This window comes from Drosophila kikkawai, chromosome 2L, assembly GCF_030179895.1.
Source record: "Drosophila kikkawai strain 14028-0561.14 chromosome 2L, DkikHiC1v2, whole genome shotgun sequence".
NCBI lineage: Eukaryota > Metazoa > Arthropoda > Insecta > Diptera > Drosophilidae > Drosophila > Drosophila kikkawai.
The window spans coordinates 31,012,832-31,036,602 of record NC_091728.1 but is presented as its reverse complement, the minus strand read 5'-3'; the positions used below and the strand labels follow the sequence as shown (position 1 = coordinate 31,036,602).

Sequence of the window (23,771 nt, the reverse complement as noted above, 5' to 3'; positions counted from 1 at the left end):
AAACAAACAATCAAAGACGCAACATTTTTGCCCCCAATTTCATACAAAACAGGTGGTACATAATTAGCCGACTTCAACAGCGCGAAAGCAGAACAGTATTGCTCCACATGTTAAAGTTAAATATTTTTTTTAATCTGTCTAGGGTGTTTAAAAATTAAAAATAAAAAATAAAAATTTTAATATTAACAAAAAACAAGAAAGGAAGCTAACTTCGGCACGCCGAAGTTTGTATACCCTTGCAGATTGGTTTCGATGTTTATATTATAGATTTAAATGCTGAAAACACTCACAAAACAGAGTTTCATTACATTTTACCTATACTTATTATGTTTACAGTTTGACAGTTACAATTTTACATTTCCAGTTTTACATTTTCTCTACATCTACCGATCGGTTTATATGGCAGCTATATGATATAGTTGTCCGATTTTTATGAAATTTATACCATAATTCTAGAATAATAAAAAAAGCTTATATCTCAGAGTAGATAAACATACGTTGAAAAACAACGAAACTATAATTTTTTTTCCTATTTATTTCTCGATCGTTCCTATGGCAGCTATATCATATAGTCGTCCGATTTTGATAAAATTTATACCAAAATTCTAAAATAATATAGAATGGCCATATCTAAAAAATTGTGCAAAAATGTTGAAAAACATCAAAGTTCTAATTTTTTTTCTACAAATATATCGAACATTTGTATGGCAGCTATATGATATAGTCGTCCGATCCCGTTCCGACATATATAGCAGTGAGAGCATATAGAAGACTATATGCAAAGTTTCATTCAGATAGCTTTAAAACTGAGGGACTAGTTTGCGTAGAAACAGACGGACAGACAGACAGACGGACAGACGGACAGACAGACAGACGGACAGACGGACATGGCTAGATCGACTCGGCTGTTGATGCTGATCAAGAATATATATACTTTATAGGGTCGGAAACGTCTCCTTCACTGCGTTGCAAACTTCTGACTGAAATTATAATACCCTGCAAGGGTATACAAAAATTTGACTTTAGCCAAAAAAGAAACGGGGAAAAAACAGACAAACATGGCTAGATCGACTCGGCTGTTGATGCTGATCAAGAATATTTATATACTTTATAGGGTCGGAAATGTCTCCTACACTGCAAACTTCTGACGTAAATTAGAATACCTGCAAAGGTATGCCAACATTTTGAACACTGAAAAAAAATTTTCTTTTTTCATTATAACTTGAAAAAAACATTTTGTTATTAAAATTTTGTTATTAAAAATTTTTTTAGTTTATTAGAAATTCCCCAAACGTATAAAAACGTATTCAAAATAAACCAAAAATATGAAAAAAAAATTTTTTTTAAGTTAACAGAGACTTAAAAGAGAGAAAAACGAACCAGTGGAGATTTTTTGGAAGTAAAAACTAGACCAGGTCAGGGAAATCCGAATCCGAGTAGATTTTTCGAAAGTGGACACTAGAACAGGCCTGAATAAGTATAGGTAAATGCTATAAAACTTGATATTACTTTGATTTTCAGCGTTTTTATGTATAACGTTTTTTAAATGTATAACGTTTTTTAAATGTTTCAAATCTAAAAAAAAGTTAATTTATACAATTTAACTCTTTTTTATTTAATTATTATTATTATATGCTATGAATAAATATACAACATTTATAAATTCCCTATTATATCTTCTATTAATGTAACCAGAATGAATCGATTTTTAATAATCCAATAACAAACTGCAAAGAGTATAAGAACTTCTGCGTGCTGAAGTTAGCTTTCTTTTCCTGTTTTTAGTTAGTTTAGTTTAAATTTTAATGTATTTAACGTCTATACTTATCCTTGTAAAAAAGAATTTTACATACACACATAGGTCTATAATTATTTGTTGTATCTATTATAATGCGCATGCGTTGTGCGCATGCCATATATGTATTTAATACATTGAAACAAAGTATTTAATAAACAGAGTCCTGTTTATTGTACGATGTATATATAAAAAGTTAGTTCAAAATGAATAATATTTTAACTTTTCCGACATTTATTTGTATCTGTAAGTATTTCACCAATCACACTTCTAAATACTAATTTTTATTTTTATTTTAGTACTTTTGGGGAACACGGTATCACAGAGTTCGGCTCAGAGTGTGACAACTTTTAAAACAATTAATATAACAGATGAGTATTTTCTTCAAATGAGTAGGAGTTTAGACAGAGGTCCCTATTTTGATACTTCTGCAACTAAAAATGTTACATCATTAGTCGGTAAAACAGGACATCTAAATTGCCGTATTAAAAATCTGGGAAATAAAACGGTATGTAAAACCAATTCTCAGATTTTTATGTATTCCAAGCACTTTCTACGGTTATTATCTAAATATGAATCAAGGCATTGACAAATAACTTAATAAATAGATCGACATAAAGCTATAAAATTTAATCCTAAAAAGAATTCAAATTAGGCCAATATCAGATGTTCTTAAACTAAGTTTCAGCATTCTTTATTATTTCAATCCTAACATTTTTGATTGAATCTCGAATAGTCTTAAAATGTGTAGTTTTTATAACCTTGCAGGGTATTATAATTTCAGTGAGAAGTTTGCAACGCAGTGAAGGAGACGTTTCCGATCCTATAAAGTATATATATTCTTGATCAGCATCAACAGCCGTGTCAATCTAGCCATGTCGGTCTGTCCGTTTGTCCGTCCGTCTGTCCGTTTCTACGCAAACTAGTCGCTATCTGAATGAAACTTTGCTATAGTCTTCTATATACTCTCACTGCTATATATGTCAGAACGGGCCGGATCGGACGACTATATCATATAGCTGCCATACAAATGTTCTATCAAATTTTAGAAAAAAAAATATAACTTTGTTTCTTTGTTTTTCAATATTATTTCATCATTCTTGAGATATAGCCATTTTGTATTATTTCAGAATTTTGGTAAAAATTTTATGAAAATCGGACCACTATATCTTATAGCTGCCATAGGAACGATCGGGAAATTAATCGAAAAAAATTATAACTTCGTTGTTTTTCAATGTATTTTCAACTATTTGAGACATGAGCTTTTAGTAGTATTTCAGAATTTTTGTAACAATATTATGAAAATCGGAAAACTATATCATACAACTGCCATAGAAGCGATCCGTAGATGTAGAGAAAATGTAATGCTGTGAATGTATAACTGTAACTGTCAAACTGTAAACATAATAAGTAAAGGTAAAATGTAATGAAACTCTTTTTTGTGTGTGTTTTCAGCATTATAATTTATAATATAAATATCAAAACTAATCTGCAAGGGTATACAAACTTCGGCGTGCCGAAGTTAGCTTCCTTTCTTGTTAAATTCTTGTTTTAAACCCATAATGTCTGGATTCAATCTCAGATTTTTTTAACATCTATAACACAGGAACACAAAATTAAACTTTGTGAAATTTCCGCGAACCATTTTAAGTTTTCCATGATATTTGGGTGCTCCTGAGAAAAAGTCCCATTCAAAATTATTTTCCATCACCTACAGGTTCCGCGGTATACCTAAGAATACAAAAAACCGATGTTTGTCGACATTTTGAATTACGTGGCCTATATAATTGGACTTACCTTTATTATTTTCGGTAGGGCCTACTCTCAATACATCACGGCACTACTAAAAAATAGTCCCAATCGTGAACCATTACCCATGTCTTTGGAATTCGACGCCAAAGTTGAAACTCCCAAAATGTTCAAAATTTCTGTGATGAAAAAACAATTCTGAGAATTAAATCATAAATGGAACTAATTTTAAATATTCATTGAATCTATTGTTCATTGTATTCTTTAATTTCGGTTTAAAGCGCTTTCATGAGGACATTTTATTGCTAGATTTCAGCAGCAGTTTTGTCGTGTCACCCCAAAGAGAAAAGTAAAAATTTGCTTCGGTGTATAATTGCCGGTCGTCAGTAGTTGGTTTAAAAATTCAATTGAACTCAATAATTATCGTTATTTTTTTGGCAAAGAATTTTTCTACAATTTCTTTGGACCCGTCGAACACTTCTTTGAACCGTACATACATTACATTCAATCGGCTGTACATCAACTTATAAAACGGTCTTGACTTATGCATAGGGTAAGGTGGGGTAAAGCCGACAGTGTGGGTAAGCCCGACCTTCCTCTGTTTTCGAAAATCGGAAGCACTACGCAAACTTATATTAGTGTTGTCGTGTAGAGCATCGAAAACAATGAAAATGATGGTATGACAGCATTTTATTAGTCAACATTGAGATGGTCAAAAGACAACAAGTTTGTTTTCACAATTTTGACTTTCATTTTTGTGCATAATTAACTGCAGGATATTTCTTTTTGTCAAAGTTATCGCATGAAAAGGTTCGTGGATTTAGATTCTTTGAATAAAGTCCTACAAAGTGCATATAAGTTTGGTTCATTTCATTTATTTTTTTCAGTTCATTTTTTTTTCATAATTTCTTTTTTTATTGCGTTTTTATGAAAAATTACGTGGTGGGGCAAATCCGACCTCTAAATAGTGGGGTAAATCCTGCCGCAAAAAAAGCCAAAAAAACAACAATCACACCAAAACCATGAACATCACAGCAAACCAGACGTTCAACTCGAACCAAAAAACGCCAGCAAGCTATTTGAGCAGCGAATCAGATGATACTGATTAATTATTGTGCTATTTTGATTTTTTTGATTTTATTATCTTTTATTACCATTATAAAATATATCACATAGATTGATTTATCATTTCAAAACCTATATTTACGTTATATCTGTACTAAATCAACCAAAAACATAGGCGGTCGGATTTACCCCATCATTTTTGAAAATAGCAAAAAAACGAACTTTTTCGTAAAACGCTTGTATCTCAAAACTTTTCAAATGATGAATAAAATGCTATGCAAAGAAAGTTGCGCAAAAGTCTAACCTTTAATTTGGTATGTATAATGACTTGATCCGATGTAAAATAAGCATTTTATAGCCAAATCATTTACTAGGTCGGCTTTACCCCACCTTACCCTATGTATATAATGATCATATTATAATCAAAGATTAAAGAACTATAGAGACCGCGTCTTAAATGCTTTACATGCCGTACGCTTGTTGGAGAGGGGAAAGAGCAAGAAAGCCTGTTCTATTTTTAGATTTCGGTAATTGCGCACACAATGCTTAAATGTATGTGGGTTTTGTGTGCATGTGAGCTCAAGTACGGTGGGTTTATAAAAACAAAACAGCTTAAAAAAGCGAATAAGATATATAACTCTGAAAATGTGTTTTAATTTCCTTTTTTTATTTATTATGTAAAGAAGGGAACGAAAAGAGAAATACGTGAAAAATCTTTAAATTGTATAAAAAAGACCGTAATTCAGTTGCAAAGTTCCAGCATATAACTCCAAAAAGTTGAGAATTATAATAATTTGTGCATTTAAGTGGAGTGACAAAAAGGAACGTGCATTGGAATACCACCCGTTCTAAAAATACATTTCATAAAGAAAGGGAAAGTCAATGAAGGCTGGCTTCGCACGTTGACCATTTAGTGCAGTACTGCCAATTTGGATTTTTTCCCGTCAAAACTGGCTTTTTTTGAAGACTAACTGCGGGAAAAATTTGTGAATTGCGGGAATTGTGAAAAGCGGGAATTCTGGCTTTTTTAGAAATTAAGTTGGCTTTTTGCCGACTTTTTTGTGTTGTTAACTCTTAAATACAAAATATGCAAAAGTTTCAGCATCACAGAAATTGTAGAGTTCCTGGAATGGAGGAATAATGCAGAAATTGAACGCCAATACAATAACGTCAATTTGATAAAGTGGGAAAACATCAGCTAGACAAACAAATTTTGGTTTAATGTGCTCCAGTTTAAAGATTCTGGTGGTAACCGAAGATTTTTTGAGTTTGCAACTGTGGCCATCCAAATATTATGTTTGCCCTGGTCAAACACGGAAATAGAAAGCGTTTTTAGTCAGGTTAACCTATGTAATTAAATCCAAATTAAGGAATTCGATAGGCCTCAGCACGTCTAACAAAATTTTAAGGAAAACGTAAAGTTTTATTTACAAGCAAAAGATATATATTCATTTTCTATTTTAATATACAGAAAAGGATTGCGAAGTATTGGTGCGTCGACTATGAAGTGCCTGTAAAATATCTGCGCATGATAGGTACTAATATGTCATACGCAAATGAGGACGACCAAGAAGATATTAATAAGTTTATGGAAATATCTTAAGCAAAAATTACCTTAATAAATTGTTATTTATTTGACATTTTTCGTTTTTTTTTTTTTATACATTTTTCTTTAGCTTTTTATTGGATTTTTTTAAATATTTTTTTAGCTTTATTCTGAATTCTTCCCGTCAAAAACAGCTTTTTTTGCTGGGCAAAAGTTGGCAGCACTGATTTAGTGTCAATCACATTTCCTTGGAGTGATAAACAAAGGACCGTGCGATCGTATACCACCGGTTCTCAAAAGTCATTTTGAAATGAAGAAAAGGAAATTAACTGGCGAGACGTATTTTTCAAGCACATTTCTCCAATTAAGGGTTAAAAGGATTCATCGTCTCATCCCTTAATAGTAGGTTAATTTCCAATACCTGAAAACGAAAAATCTGAAAAGAATCCCCATTTCCCAATTCCCAATGTAAAATATTGAATATAGTTTAGTTTTGTGAATATAGTATAATTTTATTTTTGTTAATAATTAAAGCGACATTCTAACATAGGACTGAAATGACATGCACATATATCAACCATGGTCAACATCATTTTTAGCCCAGCAACAAGATGAGAAATGTTGTCTATGTTCATTAGAAACCAGTGGAGTATCAGCCATCCTCCTATTGAAATATTTTAATGAATCTTCCTCGCTGAAAATGTTATATTTTTCGTTTAAAAATTTCAAGAAATTGTTTATTCTGCACACAAGTTGATAAATTTCCATTTTGGATGCGTCCTTCATTTCACTTTTATTTGAAAACATTTTGTTGTATTTATTTATTCATTTTTTTATTTATTTTTTTATTTATTTATTTTGTTAAATTTATTTTTATACGCTTGCAGGGTGTTATTTTAGTCAAAAGATTGCAACGCAGTGAAGGAGACCTTTCCGACCCTATAAAGTATATATATTCTTGATCAGCATCAACAGCCGAGCCAATTATAACTTGAAAATCGGACAACTATATCATATAGCTGCCATAGAAACGATCGGTGGATGCAGAGAAAATGTAAAACTGTAACTGTCAAACTCTAAACATAATAAGTATAGGTAAATTAAAATAATATCTGCAAGTTTTTTTTTTTTCGCGTGGGGTCCCGCTTCCACCTTCCGCCCAACCGACCGAGGGGCGCAGCCGTGTGACGTACGGCACGAATCGCGAACTAGATAGACGCGTTAGAATGAAAGAATAAAAGAACGAGGAAACATAAGAAGAGAAAAAACAAATTTAATAAGGAAAAAAATATAATATAATAAAAATATATATATAAATAAAAACGCATGCATAATAAATATAAAAAAAAATAATATAATGTAACTATATAATAACTACGATAAATAAATAAAAACGCATGCAAACTCAACAAGTATTAAAGTTTTCAGTACAGAAGGGCTATCACTACGAATAATAATATCAGAGAGGCGGTTGTAATACGTACATAAAACCCTAAAGGGTTCATGTGCTTCAAACTCCCGCCTACAGTGATTTATTACTAAGGGGATATGGGTTCTAGATGTTAGTCGAGGAACGTGGAAATTGAGCTGCCCTAAAAGAAAGGGGCTCTCAACATTACCGTTTTTTTTTTTATTTATTTATTTATTAAGAATAGCAAATATCTGCCATTTTAAATCCATATCCTTACCTTAGACCGGATAAGGAGTGTTTTTTAATGATATGCTCCGACTCACATCAGTTGGTCAGAGGCAAGGATAGGTTTCTTAAAATATTATTTTTGTTAAAGTCTAATGACATTTCAAAATATAACAGAGAGTACATGTCGTTGTAAAGCGAACATAAAACGCGAAAAGGATCGTGTGCCTCGAAATTAGTTTTACAAATATCCAAAGCTATAGGCCGAAAGTAACGTGATGGCCTAGAAGGAAGGAGATTACTGGAAAAAATATATCCATTTATTAATTTATGCAGGAACATCACGCCATGGCAGGTCCGACGATCCTTAAGAGAGGGCAGGTCCAGAAGGCGTAGTCTGTCGGCATACGGAGGAAGGTGGCGATGTGGGTCCCAGTCTAAACCCCGAAGAGCGAACAAAAGGAATTGTTTCTGTACCGATTCGATAAGGTCCTGATACTTTGCATATTGAGGGGACCATACGCACGAACAATATTCGAGTATGGGCCGAACCAGGGATATATATAAGAGTTTTGTAGTGTAGGGATCATCGAATTCCTTAGACCATCGTTTTACGAAAGCAAAAACACCCTTTGCTTTACCAACAATTATACCGATGTGATCGGTGAAGCTCAAGTTGTGGGTAAATAGAACACCAAGATCCGTTACAGAGTGGATACGTTCAAGAACACTTGTGACTAAGAAATAGTTAGCATGGGAACAATTTCTGCGGTAAAAGAACATGTATTTACATTTGGATTTGTTAAGAAACAATAAATTGTGAGTGCACCAGGACAACATGTTGTTCAAATTAGCTTGCAAAAGCTGAGGAGAGTCAGGATTCACAAGAGGCAAACATAGTTTAACGTCATCAGCGTACATCATGACCTAAGAGTGGAGAATAACTTGGGGCAGATCATTTATAAAAATGCCTAATAGAAGAGGACCGAGGTGGCTCCCTTGAGGAACCCCATAAGTCACGTGTGTAGAAAATAGAATACCCTGTATATTTCTCTCTACAATGCACGCTTGTATAGGTATAGGAAAGAGATCTCGAAGTACCTATATTTGTCTCGCTCTAAGGAATAGAGAATACGAAAATATGTATACCTACTCTTTGTTTCTTCTTCAACTTCAAATTCAGTCGCAAATAAAATTCCGCAGCATACACACGGTGTTTCTGATTTCTCGCTTTAAATTCTGCCGCTCAATAGGTTATGGGCCCAGGAACTGGAGAATTTAAGTTAGGCGGTGTGTGACTCGAGACTAAGAACAATGAGTGCTCTTTATCAAATCGATAAGTTAGAGGAGACTAACTATGACACATGGAAAATACAGATGCGATCTGTATTGGTGCATTCCGGCTTGTGGAGTGTAACATCTGGAGAGCTAACTGACACGAATGTTCCAGAAGGACAAACTCGAGTGAGTTTGGACAATAAGGCGTTGGCAACAATAACATTGAGTGTGAAGACATCTCAATTGGCCTACATCAAGAATTGCTTGACTGCTGAGGAAGCGTGGACCAAGTTGAAGGAGGTTCATCAGCCAAGCGGACCTGTACGAAAGGTACAGCTGTACAAGAAACTGCTCAACAAACGGATGGAGCAAGGGCAGAGCATGACGGCATACATAAGTGAATTTGTGGAAATTCTGGATGGTCTAACTGGAGTTGGAATAGAGCTGAACGACGAACTACGTACTATCGTTTTGCTAATCGAGCCTTCCAGAACAATTTGAACATTTCGTGGTTGCTATGGAGACACGAGATCAGTTGCCCTCGTTTGAGGTTCTCACCATAAAGTTAAAGGAGGAGAGCGAAAGAAAAGGAATTGCAGAAGAACGAGTCGACAATACTAAGGCATTCGCTGCAACACAGAAGCACAACACACAGACGAAGAGCTATGGGCAGAAGAAACGAAAAACTATCGTTTGCTTTAAGTGTGGTGAACAAGGGCACATTAAGTCCCAGTGTCGGAGTGAGGGAGATCACCGCATGGTACCGCGAGATGTGGTGAATCGCCAAAGCAGCCTGCTGCACGCCTGTGACGTCAACAACATTGACAATTCAACATGGTGCTTGGATAGTGGCGCAACAAGCCATATGTGTTGCGCAAGAGAGCTGTTCACCAAGTTTGAGAAGCACACGGAACAGATCGGACTGGCCGATGCTGGTTTCCTTCAAGCAGAAGGTATAGGTGACGTCAAGATACAGACAGGCCTGTGCATGTTGACACTGAAGAACGTTATTTACGTTCCGAAGATGACCGGAAATTTCTATTCCGTGAGCAGTGCTGTAAAGAATAGGTGCAAGGTGACCTTTGACATTGAGAATGCCAAGGTGATGCAAGATGGAGAATGCATAGTAAAAGCCAAAAAGATTGGCAATTTTTACTTGTTTGAGGGTGGCCGCAGTAAATGTTTTGCTATGTCATCGGTTGATGGGATTTTGCTACACAAGAGATACGGCCACATTAATTTCTCTAGCATGAAAGAGATGGTATCCAAAGGGATCGTTCGTGGGATAGATAATATTCAGTTACCAGAGAATATTATTTGCAAAACGTGCATGGTTAGCAAAATCCATGTCCAACCTTTCCCAACAGCAACAAGTAATCGGGCTAAGGAGCTTTTGGAGCTGATACACGCAGATGTATGTGGACCTTTCCCAACACTGTCTCTCGGAGGTTCCAAGTATTTCCTGACTTTCATCGACGATAAGTCCAGGAGGATTTTTGTTTACTTTCTGCGTGGGAAGAACGAGGTGCTGTCCAAATTCATCGACTTCAAGAATCTGGTGGAAAGGCAGACAGGAAAAAGGCTTAAATGCCTGCGGAGTGATAACGGCGGAGAATTTGTCAACAAACAGTTTGACGAATGTCTCAGGCAGCATGGAATCGACAGACAGCTAACAATAGCGTATACTCCCCAGCAAAATGGAGTTGCGGAACGGGCAAATCGTACGCTAGTGGAGATGTCGAGATGCCTTCTGTTTCAAGCGGGTCTGGGAGATTCTTTTTGGGCAGAAGCAGTCAACACTTCGGTTTATTTGAGAAACCGCTCCCCTACCAGCGCATTAGAGAGTATGACTCCTATGGAAGCGTGGACGGGTAAGAGACCTTGTGTAAAACACCTAAAAGTTTTTGGATCTCTTGCAGTTGCTCTGGACAAGGGTCCGAGGAAGGGCAGCAAATTTCAACCTAAGGGCAAAGAGTACATTATGGTTGGGTACTCTGTGGCAGCCAAAGGGTATCGACTGTACGACCCAGCAGCTCGACAACTGGTTGAGAAACGGGATGTTTTATTTGATGAACATCATGACGTGGCATCAAAGGGTGATGCTGTGACGATTGAGCTGGAGGAACCAGAAGAGACCTGCCAGCAGCAGGGACCCGGAGACACAGAAATCGTTTCAGACTTATCCGTCGATCCCGACAGCTCAGATGAGAGCACGGATCAGTACGAGAGTGCTGAAGACAAGGACGAGGAGGTCGTGGAGGAGGTACGCAGGGGCCCTGGTCGCCCAAAGATCATCCGGACTGGAAAACCTGGACGTCCTAAGAAGCAGTACAACATCCTTGGCGCCCTTGTTTCGGAAAATGTTCCGATTCCATTATCCTGCAAAGAGGCGATGGAGAGTACGCATGCCAAGGAGTGGCGTGAAGCTATGGCAAGAGAATATGATTCTCTGGTTGCCAATCAGACTTGGCAGATCACTGATTTACCCAAAAATCAGCGAGCAATTGGATGCAAGTGGGTGTTCAACGTGAAGCGTGATAAAGATGGCCAAATAGAACGCTTCAAGGCTCGATTGGTAGCAAAAGGATGCTCCCAGCAGTTTGGCGTAATGTAGTATGCACACATATTGAATACGCACTGTACCCAGAGTACTTAAAGAGTGCGCACTGTAATACAATGTTGCAGTGTTTATACAAATCAAAGTCCCGGTCATAAACCATAAGTGGCCGAAATATGAACCGATCGCTAAGGCTTAGCCTGCACTCAGAAAGTGCTAGTGTCGGCATATTTACATCGAATGGACTACACGCGCATACCCCCTCGCGCCTCCACTCGTGAGCGCATAGCCAATGTACATAAGTACATTTACTTATACATAAGAATACTTATACATAACCGTCTCTCTGCCGCCGCCTGTGAGCAGCGCAGCTACGAGACCTAGCTTATATTATAACTTAAGGAATACTGTAAGATCACTAACTCTTGGAGCCTTGGAGCGGCATCATAGCTGCACCTATCAACCAACTGTTTAAACCCTGGAGCGGCACCATGGCCGCACCAAGACAAAAATCTATATAGAGAAACACAAATAAAAATCATACAAAAATATCAAACTGAACTCCAGGACTTATCCTTGGGAGGAATAGTGGTTGGCAGTATAATCATATTTCAGTAAATTACCAAGAAACATTTTCGCCGGTATGCCGATTGGAGAGCGTGCGGTTCATTATTGCACTGGCGGCGGAGCTCAAGCTACATCTTCATCAAATGGATGTATGCACGGCGTATCTCAACAGCGATCTGAGTGAGACGGTCTACATGAAGCAGCCGGAAGGGTACTCAGATGAAACGAATCCTGATAAGGTATTGCTGCTGAGGAAAGCGATATATGGTCTGAAGCAGTCAGGAAGGGCCTGGAACGAGAAGCTAAATGGCGTATTGGTGGATATGGGATTCGTTGCCTGTGACAACGAGCCATGTTTGTACAAGCAGTGTGGAGAAGGTAATCTATCACTAATCCTTGTATATGTTGACGATATACTTATAGCTTGCCAATCGCACGAGGATTTGCTGAAAATCAAGAGCAGCATTTCACAGTCATTCGAGTGCGTTGACAAGGGTCCGCTTAATCATTTCCTGGGCATGAAAATCGAACGAGACGGCGATCATGGAGCGATTGCTCTGGGACATACGCAATATATCAAGGACTTATTGCATGCCCATGGAAGCGAACATTGCAAATCGGCGAAGACACCTTTGGATGCTGGTTTCCAAGTAGATTGCACAAGCCCGCAGTGTAAAAAGGTGGATCCTACGGTTTATCAGTCCGTAGTGGGAGAGCTTATGTGGCTAGCTCTTACAACAAGGCCAGACATATTGCATTCGGTGTCAAAATTGGCACAACGGAACCAAAACCCGCATGCTGAACACATGGCTGGCATAAAGCACATCTTTCGATACCTCTCAGCCACGATTGACATGAAACTGCACTACCGGCAATGTGGTCAATCGTTCTGTGGATACGTGGATGCGGATTGGGCAGGCGATAGACTTGACAGGAAGTCTTATACTGGCTACATCTACCTGTTAGCAGGTGGTCCGATCTCTTGGCGTTCGGAAAAGCAGCGAAGCGTGGCGTTAAGCAGTACCGAGGCGGAGTACATGGCACTATCGGCGGCATTCAAGGAGGCGATCGTCATGCGAAAGCTGATTATGGAGATTGGCTGCGGAGACAACGACACTCCGATCGTCGTGTATGGAGACAATCTGAGTGCGCAGGCGTTAACCAAGAATCCTGTTCATCATTCCAGAACAAAGCACATTGATATACGTTATCATTTTGTCAGAGAAGTTGTTAAGGAAGGGCAAGTTTTGTTAAAATATAAATGTACAACTGAAATGATAGCAGATATTTTGACGAAAAACCTTCCAAAAACGAAACACGAAGAGTTTACAAAAATGTTTAATTTGTTTTGAGAATAGTTTTTTGTAAACAAGCTTGCATTGAGGAAGGGTGTAGAAAATAGAATACCCTGTATATTTCTCTCTACAATGCACGCTTGTATAGGTATAGGAAAGAGATCTCGAAGTACCTATATTTGTCTCGCTCTAAGGAATAGAGAATACGAAAATATGTATACCTACTCTTTGTTTCTTCTTCAACTTCAAATTCAGTCGCAAATAAAATTCCGCAGCATACACACGGTGTTCTGATTTCTCGCTTTAAATTCTGCCGCTCAATAACGTGAACAAGGTTTGAGAATGAACCCTTGAATGCAACTCTTTGAGTACGACAAAGTTTCTTCAGCAGTAACTGATGATTCACCGAATCGAAGGCTTTGCTGAAATCTGCAAAGATAACATCGGTTTGGGTGTTATTTTTAAACGCGTTTTTAATGACAGCAACAAACTCAAGGAGATTTGTAGACGTTGATTTACGTTTCATGAAGCCATGCTGTGAGGGGGACATTTTTGAGCTACATTGGTGCTGAAGCTGTGTAGTACTTAGAAATTCGAATAATTTGGGAATCGCACTAAGTTTTGCTATACCTCTATAGTGTTCAATATTAGATTTACTGCCCTATTTATGAAGCGGAATAATAAAAGATTCTTTCCAAAGTTTGGGGAAAACGAATGCTGAAGTGATAACTGAAAAAGTGTAGACAGTGGTATACATAATGAGCTGGCACAATTTCTCAGAACGCAGCTAGGTACAAGATCTGGACCAGAGGAGAAGGAAAGTTTGATTGTTCTGAGATTATGAAGAACATCATCTTCGCTGATTACAGGCATAAAAATGCAATTGGAGTGCGGGAGTCTAATACTCTAAGTTATTATCGAAATTAATTTGTGAGTATGTAGTCTGGAAGAATTTTGCGAACAGGTTCGCGATATCAGGCTCATTGAAAGCGGAGGCATTATCGAAATGAAATGGAGACATGATGGAAATTGTTGAGACTTCCGTTTCGAGTTTACGAAAGCGTAAAATTGCTTTGGGTTAGCCTGAAACTCAATTTTGCACCGATTTAAGTGGTTTCTGTAGCATTCAGAATTGTGTGCTAGGAAATTAAATATCTCGAATGGTCGACGTGGAGACCAGATTTGCTATACTTGTTAAACAGTCAGATTTTTTAGAATTTCAGATTTTTTAGATAAGAAAGCCGACGAGAAAACCAAGGGGGCTTATGAGAAACTTCTGGTGAGGGAAATGAAGGGACATACATGTCGAAAACTGCGTCCATTATTTCATAGAAACGCTTAACAATGTCTGAGGGATTCCCTGTGGAGTTCAAAAAAGTCCAATCCGTTAAGGATAAGTGGTGGTTCATTTCTGTAAACTTAGCTTTTCGAAAGCAACGAAACGTTACAGGCTCAGCTTCCGGACACAATAGTAATGGAGTGGAGGCTTCAAGGGTTAGCTCCAAAGTGGGATGATAAGCGTCCTCGGGACTAGAAAGAGGGTCAATTCAAACTCAGAGACAAAGATGAGGTCTAAGACGTTATTACTGCAGTTTCTAACGAAGTTTAATTGTCCCAATGAGTGGTCAATGAGACCATGAATAAAATCGTGGTGTGAGGTGGGAACAAGAACATTTGAATCAGGTATCAAGGGCATCCAGGAAATGGAGGGCAGATTGAAATCACACGTGACGATAAGGTGGTCATTAGCACAAAGGGAATATTGAATTTCTTGAATTAAGGATAAATGCTGCATATAAATATCAGTGTCAGACCTAGGTGGAATATACAAGCATGAAACGTAGATAGAATAATCGTAAACCTGGATACGAAGCGCCACAAACTCTAGATCAGTGTCAGTTTTAGAAATGATATTAGAAACCAGATCGGATTTAACCGCAATGAGAACACCACCGCCTGTCCATATTGGACGATCACGTCTGAAGATGAAAAAATCTCAGAGTCAGACACAGAGGAGTTGATACATGTTTCTGTAAAGACAACAACATTGGCATCGAAAGAGACACTATTGACGTGCAGCCTGCTGAGCGTGCCAAGTAAACTACGAACATTCTGATAGTGAAGATCAAAAGAGTCAATTAGTTTTTTGGAGGCCTAGTTGAAGGAGTTTGAGGCCCGCGAGCACGAGGAGTACTTTTGTGTTCGAATTCATGAACAATTGCATACTCAGGCCACACAGAAGGATCAAGAGCCTTAGAAAATCGTAGGTCAGAAAGTGCAATTTTAAACGAAGATATATCACGTCTTTGCTTAAAATTGAACTTGGAGACACTAAACTCAGTAACAGAAACATTAAATTTGCTGCTCAAGTGGGTCTTAACGTCGCCCTCAGAAGCACCTGGATTGAGGCGGGAAACAAAAATCTGTTTTTTCGGAGCAACACCAACCAAAGGCACCGGTCCACGTTTGGAAACGCCAGAAATTGTCGACTGTTGGTGGCCCCCCACTGGAAACGGCCGGCGCCGAGATAATGACCACCGGGGGAACCACTGGGTGGCATTCGACACCACCAACGCGTCGTTGATGGCAGTAGCACGCGACGTTGATGCCTGATCGGTGTAGACAGGCTGCTGAATCGGGAGTATGGCGACTTCGCCCCGTCCGAGAATGGGGACCGGTGCAACAACTTCAGCAGAGGCTTCAGCGTGCAACGTGGACGCCTGGACAACGTTGACAGGCTGCTGATCCAACGGCCTGACGAGATCTTCAAGCACAGATGTTGGGATCGATGCAGCATCTTCACCAGAGCCGTTATCCACGGCTACGGGCTTGGCACGTGGGCTGAACTGCATAAGGGGGCTTGCAGGGTCAGGAAAAGATAAGGTTATCAGACAGGTTGCTCATGTTTTTGTTTGCGGGGTCACTTAGCAGTTTTAGCGACTTAAAATGGTGTTCCGCCTTCTGGAAACGAGTTGACAACTCCTTAAAGCCGGCCGCCAACGACTGAAACTCCAGGTGAGTTTGCATCATGAACACCCGCACATCGGATTTGATATGCAGGCAATTTGGGCACGTCCAGTCCAATCCAGCATTTTCTCGAATGCGATCGGAGATATGCGATCCATTTTGCCCAAGATCGGCACATCCAGGGTGAGCGATAGTTTCGCAGAGCCAGCAGTAAACAGTGACCAGCCGCGAAGAAATTTTTTGGCCGTTTGGGCAAACAACACGTAGCCATTTTTGGATTAAAAAAATACTTTATCGAAGTAAATTACAAATTGTTTTAAATTATTTGAGCGACGAAAGAGCCGATCAAAACAAATTATCCAATTGTTTTTAAACAAATTTTTTAAGTCTCGCGGCGAACACACCGATCAAAACAGAAAGCGAAAAGCGCACAAATAAAAGCTTTTATCTAATCGCCGAAAAATAAGAAATTTGTGTTATTGATTTAGCTAGCGCCAACAACAGCACAAGGCGATGCAACGATAAGCGCTAACACTATGCACAAGAATAGAAAGGCAAGGCAATTGTAAAACCGAAATTGTTTTGCGACGATAAAGTCACAGACTTTATTTACAAAGGTCCTGTTGTTTATTGATAATGAAGTTCACGGAAACACCGGCCACATGCCAAAAATTTGGGCTTTAATAAATCGAATTTCACTAAGAAAACTTTGAATAAATGTAGAGCGATGTGCAGCACGTCCAACTCTAAGCTTGGCGAAGAGAGAGTTTATTAGGTTATTAAGGAATACGACACTAAGCATCGTTCTACGGTTATCTAGCGAGGGTAAGTTAATTAATAGAAGTCAACTAGAATAGAATGGTAGTCTCTTATCAGCATCCCAGGGTAGGCCTCGGAGGGCGAAAAGTAAGAAGTTCTTTTGTACAGATTCAATACGGTTAATATGGACTCCGAATTGAGGACTCTAGACGCATGAACCATACTCCAATATAGGGCGAACTAACGAAGTAAAAAGGTTCTTCGTTATATAAGGGGAATCGAATTCCTTCGACCACCTCTTAATAAAACCGAGCCCGCCTCTGGCTTTATTAACCATGCACGAAATATGTTCAGAGAACGAAAGTTTAGGGTCTAAGCGAACGCCTAAATCATCAACAAGAGATATTCTTTCAAGAGCGCAATAATTTAGCATATAAGTGGCAAACTGGGGAGTGACACGTGAAAATGTCATCAGCTGGCATTTAGAGCTATTGAGATGTAATAAATTAGCACGACACCATGCTTGAAAGTTATTTAGATCCGATTGCAGGTCTGACTGGCAAGAGCTGTCCTTATACTGCAAGCATAGCTTAACGTCATCAGCGTACATAAGTACTCTAGAATTCGTTAGAACCAGCGGGAAGTCATTGATAAACAATGTAAATAGCAGCGGGCCGAGGTGGCTACCCTGTGGGACGCCAGAAGTGACTCTGAGGAATTTGGATAGAGCATTTTTAAACAGAACCTTTTGAGTTCTGTCACTCAAATAACTCTAAATCCATTTAAGAAGATCGACAGGAAACCCGATTGGAGCGATTGCTCTGGGACATACGCAATATATCAAGGACTTATTGCATGCCCATGGAAGCGAACATTGCAAATCGGCGAAGACACCTTTGGATGCTGGTTTCCAAGTAGATTGCACAAGCCCGCAGTGCAAAAAGGTGGATCCTACGGTTTATCAGTCCGTAGTGGGAGAGCTTATGTGGCTAGCTCTTACAACAAGGCCAGACATTGCATTCGGTGTCAAAATTGGCACAACGGAACCAAAACCCGCATGCTGAACACATGGCTGGCATAAAGCACATCTTTCGATACCTCTCAGCCACGATTGACATGAAACTGCACTACCGGCAATGTGGTCAATCGTTCTGTGGATACGTGGATGCGGATTGGGCAGGCGATAGACTTGACAGGAAGTCTTATACTGGCTACATCTACCTGTTAGCAGGTGGTCCGATCTCTTGGCGTTCGGAAAAGCAGCGAAGCGTGGCGTTAAGCAGTACCGAGGCGGAGTACATGGCACTATCGGCGGCATTCAAGGAGGCGATCGTCATGCGAAAGCTGATTATGGAGATTGGCTGCGGAGACAACGACACTCCGATCGTCGTGTATGGAGACAATCTGAGTGCGCAGGCGTTAACCAAGAATCCTGTTCATCATTCCAGAACAAAGCACATTGATATACGTTATCATTTTGTCAGAGAAGTTGTTAAGGAAGGGCAAGTTTTGTTAAAATATAAATGTACAACTGAAATGATAGCAGATATTTTGACGAAAAACCTTCCAAAAACGAAACACGAAGAGTTTACAAAAATGTTTAATTTGTTTTGAGAATAGTTTTTTGTAAACAAGCTTGCATTGAGGAAGGGTATAGAAAATAGAATACCCTGTATATTTCTCTCTACAATGCACGCTTGTATAGGTATAGGAAAGAGATCTCGAAGTACCTATATTTGTCTCGCTCTAAGGAATAGAGAATACGAAAATATGTATACCTACTCTTTGTTTCTTCTTCAACTTCAAATTCAGTCACAAATAAAATTCCGCAGCATACACACGGTGTTCTGATTTCTCGCTTTAAATTCTGCCGCTCAATAACGTGAACAAGGTTTGAGAATGAACCCTTGAATGCAACTCTTTGAGTACGACAAAGTTTCTTCAGCAGTAACTGATGATTCACCGAATCGAAGGCTTTGCTGAAATCTGCAAAGATAACATCGGTTTGGGTGTTATTTTTAAACGCGTTTTTAATGACAGCAACAAACTCAAGGAGATTTGTAGACGTTGATTTACGTTTCATGAAGCCATGCTGTGAGGGGGACATTTTTGAGCTACATTGGTGCTGAAGCTGTGTAGTACTTAGAAATTCGAATAATTTGGGAATCGCACTAAGTTTTGCTATACCTCTATAGTGTTCAATATTAGATTTACTGCCCTATTTATGAAGCGGAATAATAAAAGATTCTTTCCAAAGTTTGGGGAAAACGAATGCTGAAGTGATAACTGAAAAAGTGTAGACAGTGGTCTACATAATGAGCTGGCACAATTTCTCAGAACGCAGCTAGGTACAAGATCTGGACCAGAGGAGAAGGAAAGTTTGATTGTTCTGAGATTATGAAGAACATCATCTTCGCTGATTACAGGCATAAAAATGCAATTGGAGTGCGGGAGTCTAATACTCTAAGTTATTATCGAAATTAATTTGTGAGTATGTAGTCTGGAAGAATTTTGCGAACAGGTTCGCGATATCAGGCTCATTGAAAGCGGAGGCATTATCGAAATGAAATGGAGACATGATGGAAATTGTTGAGACTTCCGTTTCGAGTTTACGAAAGCGTAAAATTGCTTTGGGTTAGCCTGAAACTCAATTTTGCACCGATTTAAGTGGTTTCTGTAGCATTCAGAATTGTGTGCTAGGAAATTAAATATCTCGAATGGTCGACGTGGAGACCAGATTTGCTATACTTGTTAAACAGTCAGATTTTTTAGAATTTCAGATTTTTTAGATAAGAAAGCCGACGAGAAAACCAAGGGGGCTTATGAGAAACTTCTGGTGAGGGAAATGAAGGGACATACATGTCGAAAACTGCGTCCATTATTTCATAGAAACGCTTAACAATGTCTGAGGGATTCCCTGTGGAGTTCAAAAAAGTCCAATCCGTTAAGGATAAGTGGTGGTTCATTTCTGTAAACTTAGCTTTTCGAAAGCAACGAAACGTTACAGGCTCAGCTTCCGGACACAATAGTAATGGAGTGGAGGCTTCAAGGGTTAGCTCCAAAGTGGGATGATAAGCGTCCTCGGGACTAGAAAGAGGGTCAATTCAAACTCAGAGACAAAGATGAGGTCTAAGACGTTATTACTGCAGTTTCTAACGAAGTTTAATTGTCCCAATGAGTGGTCAATGAGACCATGAATAAAATCGTGGTGTGAGGTGGGAACAAGAACATTTGAATCAGGTATCAAGGGCATCCAGGAAATGGAGGGCAGATTGAAATCACACGTGACGATAAGGTGGTCATTAGCACAAAGGGAATATTGAATTTCTTGAATTAAGGATAAATGCTGCATATAAATATCAGTGTCAGACCTAGGTGGAATATACAAGCATGAAACGTAGATAGAATAATCGTAAACCTGGATACGAAGCGCCACAAACTCTAGATCAGTGTCAGTTTTAGAAATGATATTAGAAACCAGATCGGATTTAACCGCAATGAGAACACCACCGCCTGTCCATATTGGACGATCACGTCTGAAGATGAAAAAATCTCAGAGTCAGACACAGAGGAGTTGATACATGTTTCTGTAAAGACAACAACATTGGCATCGAAAGAGACACTATTGACGTGCAGCCTGCTGAGCGTGCCAAGTAAACTACGAACATTCTGATAGTGAAGATCAAAAGAGTCAATTAGTTTTCTGGAGGCCTAGTTGAAGGAGTTTGAGGCCCGCGAGCACGAGGAGTACTTTTGTGTTCGAATTCATGAACAATTGCATACTCAGGCCACACAGAAGGATCAAGAGCCTTAGAAAATCGTAGGTCAGAAAGTGCAATTTTAAACGAAGATATATCACGTCTTTGCTTAAAATTGAACTTGGAGACACTAAACTCAGTAACAGAAACATTAAATTTGCTGCTCAAGTGGGTCTTAACGTCGCCCTCAGAAGCACCTGGATTGAGGCGGGAAACAAAAATCTGTTTTTTCGGAGCAACACCAACCAAAGGCACCGGTCCACGTTTGGAAACGCCAGAAATTGTCGACTGTTGGTGGCCCCCCACTGGAAACGGCCGGCGCCGAGATAATGACCACCGGGGGAACCACTGGGTGGCATTCGACACCACCAACGCGTCGTTGATGGCAGTAGCACGCGACGTTGATGCCTGATCGGTGTAGACAGGCTGCTGAATCGGGAGTATGGCGACTTCGCCCCGTCCGAGAATGGGGACCGGTGCAACAACTTCAGCAGAGGCTTCAGCGTGCAACGTGGACGCCTGGACAACGTTGACAGGCTGCTGATCCAACGGCCTGACGAGATCTTCAAGCACAGATGTTGGGATCGATGCAGCATCTTCACCAGAGCCGTTATCCACGGCTACGGGCTTGGCACGTGGGCTGAACTGCATAAGGGGGCTTGCAGGGTCAGGAAAAGATAAGGTTATCAGACAGGTTGCTCATGTTTTTGTTTGCGGGGTCACTTAGCAGTTTTAGCGACTTAAAATGGTGTTCCGCCTTCTGGAAACGAGTTGACAACTCCTTAAAGCCGGCCGCCAACGACTGAAACTCCAGGTGAGTTTGCATCATGAACACCCGCACATCGGATTTGATATGCAGGCAATTTGGGCACGTCCAGTCCAATCCAGCATTTTCTCGAATGCGATCGGAGATATGCGATCCATTTTGCCCAAGATCGGCACATCCAGGGTGAGCGATAGTTTCGCAGAGCCAGCAGTAAACAGTGACCAGCCGCGAAGAAATTTTTTGGCCGTTTGGGCAAACAACACGTAGCCATTTTTGGATTAAAAAAATACTTTATCGAAGTAAATTACAAATTGTTTTAAATTATTTGAGCGACGAAAGAGCCGATCAAAACAAATTATCCAATTGTTTTTAAACAAATTTTTTAAGTCTCGCGGCGAACAGACCGATCAAAACAGAAAGCGAAAAGCGCACAAATAAAAGCTTTTATCTAATCGCCGAAAAATAAGAAATTTGTGTTATTGATTTAGCTAGCGCCAACAACAGCACAAGGCGATGCAACGATAAGCGCTAACACTATGCACAAGAATAGAAAGGCAAGGCAATTGTAAAACCGAAATTGTTTTGCGACGATAAAGTCACAGACTTTATTTACAAAGGTCCTGTTGTTTATTGATAATGAAGTTCACGGAAACACCGGCCACATGCCAAAAATTTGGGCTTTAATAAATCGAATTTCACTAAGAAAACTTTGAATAAATGTAGAGCGATGTGCAGCACGTCCAACTCTAAGCTTGGCGAAGAGAGAGTTTATTAGGTTATTAAGGAATACGACACTAAGCATCGTTCTACGGTTATCTAGCGAGGGTAAGTTAATTAATAGAAGTCAACTAGAATAGAATGGTAGTCTCTTATCAGCATCCCAGGGTAGGCCTCGGAGGGCGAAAAGTAAGAAGTTCTTTTGTACAGATTCAATACGGTTAATATGGACTCCGAATTGAGGACTCTAGACGCATGAACCATACTCCAATATAGGGCGAACTAACGAAGTAAAAAGGGTCTTCGTTATATAAGGGGAATCGAATTCCTTCGACCACCTCTTAATAAAACCGAGCCCGCCTCTGGCTTTATTAACCATGCACGAAATATGTTCAGAGAACGAAAGTTTAGGGTCTAAGCGAACGCCTAAATCATCAACAAGAGATATTCTTTCAAGAGCGCAATAATTTAGCATATAAGTGGCAAACTGGGGAGTGACACGTGAAAATGTCATCAGCTGGCATTTAGAGCTATTGAGATGTAATAAATTAGCACGACACCATGCTTGAAAGTTATTTAGATCCGATTGCAGGTCTGACTGGCAAGAGCTGTCCTTATACTGCAAGCATAGCTTAACGTCATCAGCGTACATAAGTACTCTAGAATTCGTTAGAACCAGCGGGAAGTCATTGATAAACAATGTAAATAGCAGCGGGCCGAGGTGGCTACCCTGTGGGACGCCAGAAGTGACTCTGAGGAATTTGGATAGAGCATTTTTAAACAGAACCTTTTGAGTTCTGTCACTCAAATAACTCTAAATCCATTTAAGAAGATCGACAGGAAACCCGATTAAGTCAAGCTTCCTTACAAGAAGGGAGTGATTAACCGAGTCAAAAGCTTTACTGAAGTCTGTGTGAATCACGTCGGTTTGAAAGTTACGTTGGAAACCTATAATAACGAAAGAGGTGAGTTCCAGGAGATTTGTAGTGGTCGATCTTCGCCTCATAAAACCATGCTGACATGGTGAAATTACGGATCTGAATAAATAAATAAATAATAAATCTGCCGACAACTTAGAGATTCCTCTATAGTTGCTGGCGTCCGATTTGCTACCTTTTTTGTGAAGAGGAATGATAAATGATTCCTTCCAAATAAGGGGAAATTCTGAGGTTTCTAAAGATAAGGTTAACAATTTCAGAAGGGGATTGCACAGAGCTCCAGCACAATACCTGAGCACGCAGCCTGGTATTCCATCGGGACCCGGTGAATAAACTGGTTTTACACGATGAAGATCCGAACTAAGGGAGCTTTCGGTT

At 39.3% G+C, this 23,771-nt stretch overlaps 1 protein-coding gene across 1 annotated transcript in view; it reads left to right on the top strand.

The window, feature by feature from the left end:
- Positions 1–1,938: 1,938 nt before the first annotated feature.
- The window catches only part of dpr21 (defective proboscis extension response 21), a 306,824-nt gene continuing 284,991 nt past the window's right edge, over positions 1,939–23,771 (top strand). Inside the window, 2 exon segments of the mRNA XM_070286878.1 lie at positions 1,939–2,041; positions 2,095–2,303. Coding sequence (XP_070142979.1) covers positions 2,002–2,041; positions 2,095–2,303 — 249 coding nt within the window. The 5' untranslated portion in view covers positions 1,939–2,001.